The sequence below is a fragment of the Lygodium microphyllum genome, chromosome 27, assembly GCF_053477565.2.
Source record: "Lygodium microphyllum isolate KBCC chromosome 27, Lygodium_microphyllum_v1.1.10, whole genome shotgun sequence".
In the NCBI taxonomy this organism is placed as follows: domain Eukaryota; kingdom Viridiplantae; phylum Streptophyta; class Polypodiopsida; order Schizaeales; family Lygodiaceae; genus Lygodium; species Lygodium microphyllum.
The window spans coordinates 82893170-82903331 of record NC_141161.1 but is presented as its reverse complement, the minus strand read 5'-3'; the positions used below and the strand labels follow the sequence as shown (position 1 = coordinate 82903331).

Sequence of the window (10162 nt, the reverse complement as noted above, 5' to 3'; positions counted from 1 at the left end):
GGAAAGACAAAAGAGAAATCTATATTATAGTTTGAAGGAAACAAAGTAGTAGATACGTAATCAAAAATTGCACTTCGAGGTGAAGCTCAAATCTTCCAACCACCCTCGAGTTGATTTCGTGTATGTGAATGAATTGTGATTTCACTCTCAATCATACTCTTGTTCACAATCGCAATTGCAATCACAATCACAATCACAATCACAATCATAGTCTCAATCTCACATTTTGGAAGAAGAAGATGATGAAGACGACGCTTCATTTAGCTTTTCTGCCAAAACAGCCTCATGCATGTTTTCCAAGAAAAGCATGTACAAAAATTGTGGCAATCTTCCCAATTTATCACTTGTATGTAAACTTGTCGAAAATAAAAAGAAAGCACAAAAAACACATGTTTTTTTTAAATATTGAAAATTTTCTATTTTTCAGTTTTGAAGGCTTACATCTCCAAAACGATAAAGAATTGGACCAAGCCTGTGATATTACAAAATATTCTCCTCGATCTCCTCTTCGAATTCTGTTAAAGGAACTCTACTTCATTTGGTCACAAACCAACTTCTAAAACAAGTCTTATACCTAAAAGTTGGAAAAAAAATAAAAAAAAAATAACTATCAACAAAAATTTTCGAAACACTTAAAATGATCTAAAAATCATTTCCAAATATTATCTACACACATGTAAAAAAGAAGTTCAATATGGTTTCGTTAAAGCATGTCACATTCTCCCCTAAAGTACAATACTACCAAAGAGTACAATACTACCAAATCAGAGATGTTACTTAAGATGATTCACAATGCTCCTAAGCTATTATAAAAGAATATGGCCTCAACGTTCCGAGGAACGAGTTAAATAGAGCGTAAGGAGTGTGTAATAAAGACGGAGGAGCTGCTAGAAGTTGGGCTCCTTGCGAGACAACAGGATGCAGACTGGCGACGTTGAGAGTCGGCTTATATGCTTGGTTTGCCGGAAGCAGTTCTCGCAGTACACATGCCCGCGATGCAATCTCCGCTACTGCTCCCTGTCTTGCTACAGAAATCATAGCTCCCGCTGCACAGAGTCCTTTCATCGTGACAACGTTCTTGCTGAGATGCCGCTCCTTGGACCCTCTCCAGAGGCCCGTGAACGCATGATCGACACCCTCAAGCGCTTTCACGTACAGCAGCAACTGGATGAAGATTCCACAACTGCTTCCGTGGACGTGGATGACGACGGTGATTCAGACGACATCGCCGGCGATGGTGTTGCTGCTGCCGAGCATGATGATGCCAGTAGGCCGCCCTTAGCTCTGTCCGAGAACGTACTTAACAAGCTGGCTTTAGGTATTTCAATTGTCCATATCTAAGTAAATTCGATGTATGAATTTAATTAGTACATCAACAGGATATGAAGTTTACTTGCGCAATTAGTAATCTGCAACGAGGCCGAGAACATGCACCGATTCCTGCGCCCATACAGCTCTTAGGACAACACAAGATAAGGATGTGCGCTAAAGGCATACACCCTTGAGCCCGACTTTGCCATACATTAGCATATATGGGTTATACCCAATGGACGAAAGCTTGTTGTTGTAAGAAAACTCTATCTGTGGAATTTAATGCTGGCCGTGAGACACATGTACACAGTACATCCTACATAGTATGTTTTGTCCGTCCAGTCTGTCCATCAGTTGCAGGGTGCTTGGAGGACAATTGTTAACTGGTATACATTGGATCGTTCAAAACTCTTTTCCAAATTTTATATTATTTGCAAGCTGGTTGCAAAAGAAAACTCAAATTGAACGAAGAACCGGGAACTTAACGATGCATTAAGAACCTTTCATACAAGGGGTGTATTTATGGGGGATATGATAGAATATATAAGAACTCCATTTAATGGAACTATTCATTTTGATGAAAATTTGATCATGTACGACTATGTGACTTGAGGATTCGCTGTGTTACCACTTGGCAAAGTCTTGTGATTTTAATAGTCTTTAGCTTTTGGAAGACTAGTTGCTAGAAGTGCATTTCTTTGGCTAAGCCATTAAGTTTATAGAGGTGCTCGACAAAGACACCAACTAACTCATGGCTTTTAAGGGTTGTCTTTAGTGGAATGAATTGAGCCATCTTAATCAAACAACAATGCATTTCTAATGGAATACTTTTCCACCATTTTTCTCTTAGCCAGCTTTTTGGAGTTTGAACCACCAAAGCTTCTTGAGCTACTAGGTTCATCCTAGACTAACTACCAAACTCCTATAAAAACGAGGATCAGTTTGGAAATGCTCCTTGAGAGAGAGATGGAAATTAGTGGAGATCTCAGAGAAACAATGTTTTGGCCTTAGGGATTCAAGTAAGGGTATCAACACCCTTATTGGTTACACTTGCTACACATCCTTATTGGTTTCACCTTTGCGGCAACAAATCTCAAAGTTAAACTCCTACATATGCTTTTTCCATCTTGCCTTTTGGCCATGGAAGGAATTTTAGCGAGGATGATCAATTTAAATGATGAATTGGGTGCCATACAAATCATGATGCCAAATTTTAAGCACATGGATTATCACCAACGATTTCTTCTCAATGTGTTTGAGCATTGTTGAACTTATGACTCTCAAATGCAATAGGTTGGCAGTCCTGATAAAGTACACCACCTATAACATTATCATTGTAATGAATGCTCAAGCACGGACAACCCTTGGTTCATTGCAAGCTAGGACAACAACTAGTTTCATAAAGTTTCTAGAAGATTCTAGAACATTCTAAAACATATTTGCATCATCGCTTGAAGAGGGTGGTAAATCTATTCAATCACTTAATTATAGCAATTAACAAATGAACATAAACTGAAATGCACACTTTACCATAACATTCTTGGACATTTTATACCTTGTTGGCCCTAAAATTGACATCTCTTGTGGAATTTCTTTAATTTGTATTGTTATTGGCCGGAGCACAACTAAGATTTCACAATCTCCTCCGTTGATCCAAAAGCTGCTTTTTGTTACAACTAATAGCAAGCCTTTTGGGCAATTTGCCTCTTGATCTTTACCTAGTACTTGTACAAATTGGACCCTGATTAGCCAAATGCTACCCCAAATCAAACGGGATGGGCTGGCATTTGAAATCCTCGACAATTCCTTGAATTTCAGCTGCTGATTTCAGTGTATGATGCCTCTATTTGTTGGCATGAGTTCTAAGATGGTTGTTAAACCTTAATTTTTGTTGAGAATTAGGGTTTATAGTAGGAATCTCACAATTGTCCACTAAATTTGATTGAGAACACCTTCAAATGGTTGAGAAATACTGAGATACTTAGAGAATGGATTGGAGAAGATGAGAGATCGTTGAGAAGAGATAGAAATCAAAGTTTCCTTGTGGGAAAACTCCCAATTTTGATTGCTGCCCTGTTTGATCAGCAACAAATCTTGTTGCATGTTGCCATGATGCCTCCAAGATGTTGTTGCTTGCTCATAAATGCTGTTGCTTGGTATCCTTGGTGCATTAAATGTTGTCACTTAATTTTTTGAGGCTTCTTGGCAGATGTCACCTGCAGCAAATGGCCTCCAATAGCTCCATAAAGTAATTAGTAGCACCTTTCCTCTCTCTCACAGCTAGCCAATGCACTGAATGAGACTCCCAATCCCAAATAACCTTCTCCCCCATTGCATGGGTATTTTTGCCAAGTGATAGCCTTCCAATCTCATTTTCCAATAATTTTCAGCCAATTAATTATTTTTGAGAATTAATTAATTATGAAAATTAATTTCAGGCCTTTTGACCTTGTCCAAAATTAGATGTGCCAATCCACAATTGAATTGGCTAGGCCATTTGCAACCACAAGTGGTCCCCAACCTTAATTGACCCTTTGACAAGTATGTTAATTAGTGCCTAGTCCCTAGTGTCATGAGGACATGCATTTTTGAAACCTCACTTAACATGTGGATTAATTTTTAATCACATGATTAAGTAAATTTTGCACATGTGAGGTGCAACTGGGGTTAAGTAAATTTACGAGCCTGGGACCTGAAGAAATCATGGGATATCAAAGACAAAAGTTGCTATAAGTTATGCCGCACAGGTACTTGGAGGTATCTGGTGCCAGTTGTTAGCCTAGGTTATTCATTTGGCCATAAGTGTCAGTTGGTGACACTAGAGAAGTGGCATTTAATGGTACCTAATGCCAATCTGATGGTCAAAGATGGCACAGAGACACTCGAGAATGGAAGTTGCCTAGCCAATTTAATAATTGGCCAGTCAGATTATTTTTTAGGGCACTGAAATAATTATTAGATTAATTTTCAGTATTTAAAGGTTGAAAATTAATATTTAAAGGCTGAAAATTAATATTTAAATATAAAAAACGTTGAAAAACCATTTGGGGAGGCTATCACTTGTCAAAAATGCCCATGCAAGATTGAAAAACGACTTTAGAGACTGGAGTGAGGCATTTTATGATTCAGCCTGCAAGAGAGAGAGAGAGGAGAGGCTGTTGGTTTGATTTGCAGCCATTGGAGAACCTTCTGAGGCAGTCAGGGGCAGAAGAAGACCAATCAATAGTAGGTGACAACATCTACAGGCTTTTGAGACATGGCAATAGCAGTAAATGACTGATTTTCTTCAGTGATTTGCATTTATATGCTGTTATGGCAAGGCAACAACTGCATTTGACTGATTGCTAGTCATTCTTTGCGACAAAACTCTGATTTTTTTTTTTGGTAAAAGGTAATTGTATTAATTACGAGAAAAAGGTACAAGTTATGATTACAAGATACACGAGGGCTCTAAGCCAACGTGTGTAAAATCCCAGTGCGAAGCCACGAAAAAGTTACACAAGTCATGGCAAAGACCCAGAGGAAATTGCCATATGCTAGGGAAGTAAGTTGTCCCGAGGTAGCAAGTCCGAGTGCCGAATGAGATCTATCTGCCAATGCAAGAGACCTTTAAGCCTGGCAATGTGGCTCGGTACATTAGAGGCCGAATAAAAAAGAAAGGCATTCCGAGTGGTCCAATTGTGCCAGCATCCCCAGTATTTAAAAAAGTGGAATAAGATCTTCATATGCAACTGTGGCGGTGTGGGTATTTTGGGCGTACAAAAACCCAATTGAAAGGGGTTAGTGAGGACCCCACCACCGTGCGCCAAACTTGTGACAAGAGCGACCGGATATTCTTAGCGAGTGGGCAAGAAATAAATCAATGTCAAGCCGATTCCACAATAGTGGTGCAGAAGAAACAATTGCCGTTCGAGATTCGACGCTTGGAAGGGGCCGAGGCAAGAGGAAGACCACCAATCATCACCCGCCAAAGAAAGACCTTACATTTGAATAGCCCTCCATCATAGTTGCCTTCTACCATGACTGAGATTTCTGCAATCCCCATATAGTATTAGCTTTAACACCCAGCCATTGATGATCTTTAATCAGAAGATGATACACCTGATTAGCAGAGGCCTTTTCCAGACTCAAGCGGCCTGCAAAGTCCCAGTCCTGCCAAGGACAATCCACAGCAAGGGCAGGAAAGGGTTGCTTGCTTTGAAGCACTAACAAAAGCTGTTCCCATAAATCACGGTATCCACGCGGGATTCTGAAAAGTCTCCTGGCAGTACGAAACGATGCGAAGACATTACGACTGGCAAGGGTGGCATCCGCAACTGAAGTCACACCCAAATGGGCCATGCAGTTAAATTTTGGTCTGGGCTCATATTTGTCTTCCTATGAAAGTAATCTCGAGACTGCCAACAATTCCAGTTGAAAGGAGTTAGTATGCAAGCGGTCCTTCACTGGATGCCAACGCGCCTTTTGGAGCACCACTTTCTAGGAGCCGATCAAATGCAGTACAGAGAGGAGGACAGACTAGAAAACCGAGAGTCTGCATTAAGGACATGCCACTAGGAGCTCCGAAGTTGTGTATTACCATGCCGAAGCCCGCTGTCCTCAAGAAAATAACGGGCTATAATGGCCCATGGGTGATGATCCACACACATAGCGCGAAAAAGAGACCAACGAAGTGCTAGCATATGAGTTTCGGCATCCAAAATAGCTCCACCACCCAAGCGCTTGGGGATACATGTATGTGACCACGAAATCCACGAAATACCTGCGTGCAATGAATCCTTCTTCCATAACATGAAACGAATGGGGCGAGTGAGAGCCTTCAAAGTAGTAGGAGTCCACGGCAGCAATGGCAAGAAATATGTGAGCATTGGCAGCATAATTGCCTGAGCCACTTTGAGACGGACATGGAAGGGCCACGCTTGGGACTTCCAATACATAAACTTAGCTGCCAGTTTCTGTGAAATCCACTCCAGTAGTTTCTTTGGCCGAACATCAACACCCAACGGGTACCCAAGATGCCTGACAATGGAGCCACGGGGAACAACCTGACCCTGCCAGCCCAATGACTGTAAATCAGACTCCGTGCAACTGAGAATGGCTGATCTGAAGGCATAGATACGAAGATCAGAAGCATGACCAAAGCGCGTCCACACATCTAATGCCTTGCGAATGTTGTCCTTGTCCACACGCAAAATCATAAAGCTATCATCAGCCAAAGATTGGCTAATGAAGTGCTGTCCCAAAGGAAGAGACATTTCGGCCAGCTGAGAAGAAGCTGCCATTGAAGATAACATTGAAAGAACTGGGTGGGTCACCAGGGCAAAGAAGAGAGGACTCAAAGGGCAACCCTGTCTCACCGAGTGTGCAAGGACATATGGCTCTGTAACCCCACCATTGAGCATAACGCGCGAAGAAGCTGCAGCACTAATGGTGTAGATCAATCGGGACATCCGAGTACCAAAACCCATAGCAGACATAAGTTATGCAATGAAAGACCAGTCTAAATAGTCAAAAGCCTTTTCCAGATCCAATTGAATCAATACCACTTCTTGACTAGAGTGCCTTGTATAGTCAATGGCCATTTGCACATTTAAGATATTATGCAGAATGTTGCGGCCCTTAATGAAACCATATTGAAGAGGATGCACAATAGCTGAAAGGTGCTTGTGGAGCCGGTTCGCCAGCACTTTGGAAAAGATTTTATACATCGAACCCATCAAAGAAATTGGTCTCCAATGTTGCAACATTGACGGCGAAGGAACCTTTGGAAGCAGTTTGATAAGGCCTTCTTTCCATGAGGAAGGCATGACCCCTGTTTCCCAAACCTGCTGAAACATAGCCACCAATGGCTTCACCAGTTGGGTAGCCAAGCTCTCAAAGAATTCATTGGTGAGACCATCCCAACCAGGGCTTTTATCCTTAGGCAGGTGTAACAAAACATCCATAACCTCCTCCTCACAAATATCTGCCTCCAAAGTAGCTTGCATATCAAGTGGAACCTGATGGCGGACCAGATCATAGAAGACTGAGTGTGCATGCGTAACCCGATCAGAAGGCGACGGAGAAGAACTAAGAAGATCCAGAAAATAATTCCTGCACATATTGACAATGGTCTGCGGATTTGTGACCATGCGACCTTCTGAATCCTGGAGTCTAGTCATATTTTCTCGAGCAGGAGAAACATGCAAGGCGCGAAAGAACTTATGAGTCTGGCAAGCACTATCTTGTAAATTGTCAGTCAAGTTGTGCAGTTTGGCTTGCTGATAAGATTTCAATTGAAATTCTCTAATAAGATCAGCTGAATGCATCGCCAGTGTCAACAGAAATTCATCATCTGGGGTGTCCACCAGCAGCGAACGAACCAAAGCCAGTAAGTCCTCCACTGCGTGTCGATGCTGCCGACAAATAGAGACATGATGGATCCCATATTGCCAAGCAACCTGCTGCACATTAGAAAGTAGTCGTGCAAAGGAAGCCGAGCCCTCAGCAGCGAAGTCCAATAAAAACCTCTCAATCAATTGCTGCATATAGCCCTGAAAGATTGGGTGCTTCAAATAAGACGAGTTGAAACGTAAAGGGAGTCTATTCAGCAACTGCATAAAAGGTGCAATGGGTTGTGCAAGTATCTCAAGCTGGAGAGGGAAATGGTCCGACAAGGCATATTGCTGCAAGACTTTCATTTCCAGCATCTCAGGAAGAAAATCATCATCCTGCATGATATACATTCGGTCCAACCGCGACCATGTAGTTGCATATTGTGCGGAATGAAAAGTAAACCCTGTCGAAGAAGGGTGGAGCCAAGACCAGAGATCTTACTTGAGTACCGCAAGAGCAAAGGCATTCCACACCCGACTTTTCAGAGCATCCATCACCGAATGCCCTGAAGTGGACTGAGAAGAGTCAACACACATATTGAAATCCCCCATAAAAAAACCCCTTCTGCCAAGTGACATGGAGCTTTGCAAAGTCTTCCAAAGATCTCGTCGGGATGAAGGGTCATTCGGAGCATAGAGGCCCAGCAACCATAAGATCTCTCCTTCAAATAAAACTTCGATTACCACAAAGCGGCCCTGTACATCATTTTTAATAAGAACAAGCTGGTATTTCTCATGGACAATCATAAGCACGCCAGAATAGTGCATAGTATGAGTCCCTGCATAAAACAAGCGAAACCCATGGCAATCCACAACTTTTCCTGCTTCACTGTGACTCTTGTGCTCAACCGCACACAAGACATCCCACTGATTCTCATGCAAGATAGTCCACATGGCATGTTGCTTATGGCGAGAACAAATACCTTGCACATTCCACGTGGCTATCTTCATATATCTTCAAAAAGGGAATCATGAACGAGGCACCGCTTGCCTCGATTTAACCTTTTCCGCTAGAATGTCAAGGACACCTTCATCCAGAAAATCAGCTAACACAGCAAAAGAATTCTGACGGCCCGCTTTAGAGGTAGATGGATTATCCACTGCCTTGGGAGTGGAACGGGGATAACGACGATCCCAGGGTGTAATCACATTACCTCTAGTATCAAAAGCCAACTTAGCAGGTGGGCCCTTTGGACCGTTTGTATAAGCTTTCTTCATAGACTGATTACGGGGAGTAGAAGGAACCATAGTACGCGCAGCATGCTGGGAAGAGAACATTTCTTTCCTGCGCATATATGTGCGCACGGAATCCTGTGAAACATTAGGCCCAGAATCTGCCAGGCCAGCATCCAACTTTTAACCTTTTTTGGGACGTGCCTCTAGCCAGTCATTGCTACGGGAATCCAAACCCAGGACCTGTTGTTTACCTTTATCCAAAACATTAGGTGGCTGGGTGGCCTCCTGTGACGGAGCCTCAAGCACCATGTCATCCATAGGCAGCACAACATGTGCATCATCTGAAGACTGTTGCCTCTTTGGGCATTCGGCCATAAAATGCCCCAATTTTCCACACAAAAAGCAGTGTCCTGCAAAGTTGGCCCATTTCAAGCGAAAGTGCAAAGGATGCATGCCAGAGCAATTAAGGCGAAGCCATGCAGGCCTTTTCCTGGCAGTGTCCCATAACATATACAAATGGTTTCGATTCATGGCCCTTAGGCTTGGGGGAACCAGCACCGTTCCCACAACGGCCATGGCATCCTTTAACAATGGCCAATAGACAGCCGGACAATTTTCCACTTCAACCCACACCGGGCATTCACATTGAAGCAGGCGCTGAAAGTCTGCCATAGGGCGCCATGGCACAACATGGACCAAACGGCGATCAAAGAACAATGGCAGTTTGGACAGGAGCTCAGCCCGATGCTTCTCCGATTTCAGCAGCACCTCATAGAAGCCTCAGGGCCCAACAAAGATCTCAACACACTCCCCTTGTAGTAAATGGTGCAGCCACTGGCGAATATGGGAAAGCACTGGGATCCTGCCAGTGAAGAAGAGTATAACCGCACGGTCATAAAACACCGAAAAAGAGCGCAAGACAGTTTTCGGGTCCACCGTGGCTTCCAGAACCTCTTCAGTTCCCGAGTCAGAAAAAGCTTCATGATTATGCTGGACATAATCGCCAAGCAGAGTATTGGCAAATTCCAGCAAATGCTCCCAGTCAATCTCTTGCGAATCCATAGAATCAGAGGCAACCTACGCATAGGAACGTTCCTGAGGACCCATTGTCTCGTCGGAAGTATGCTTGGAGCGTTTGCCTGCAGGCGGAAAGTTAGAACCAGAAGGCATCTCCTCCGTGCAAGGAACCATATCCTCCGGTTCCTCTATATCAAAATACGGACCAAGGGTTGCCACCGTCTGGTCGATAAAAGCCATATCCAGCCCAGCCATGCTTCTATCCTCTCTCTCTCTCTCTCTGC

At 43.1% G+C, this 10162-nt stretch overlaps 1 protein-coding gene across 2 annotated transcripts in view; it reads left to right on the top strand.

The window, feature by feature from the left end:
- The first annotated feature begins 798 nt into the window (after positions 1–798).
- Positions 799–10162, top strand: part of LOC148012536 (uncharacterized) — a 41701-nt gene continuing 32337 nt past the window's right edge. Inside the window, exon 1 of one of the 2 annotated variants that reach the window (XM_087668938.1) lies at positions 799–1318. In XM_087668938.1, the coding sequence (XP_087525064.1) occupies positions 919–1318 (400 nt within the window). In that variant the 5' untranslated portion in view covers positions 799–918. The remainder of the gene's footprint in view (positions 1319–10162) is intronic. The other variant, XM_087668939.1, reaches the window with a different exon arrangement.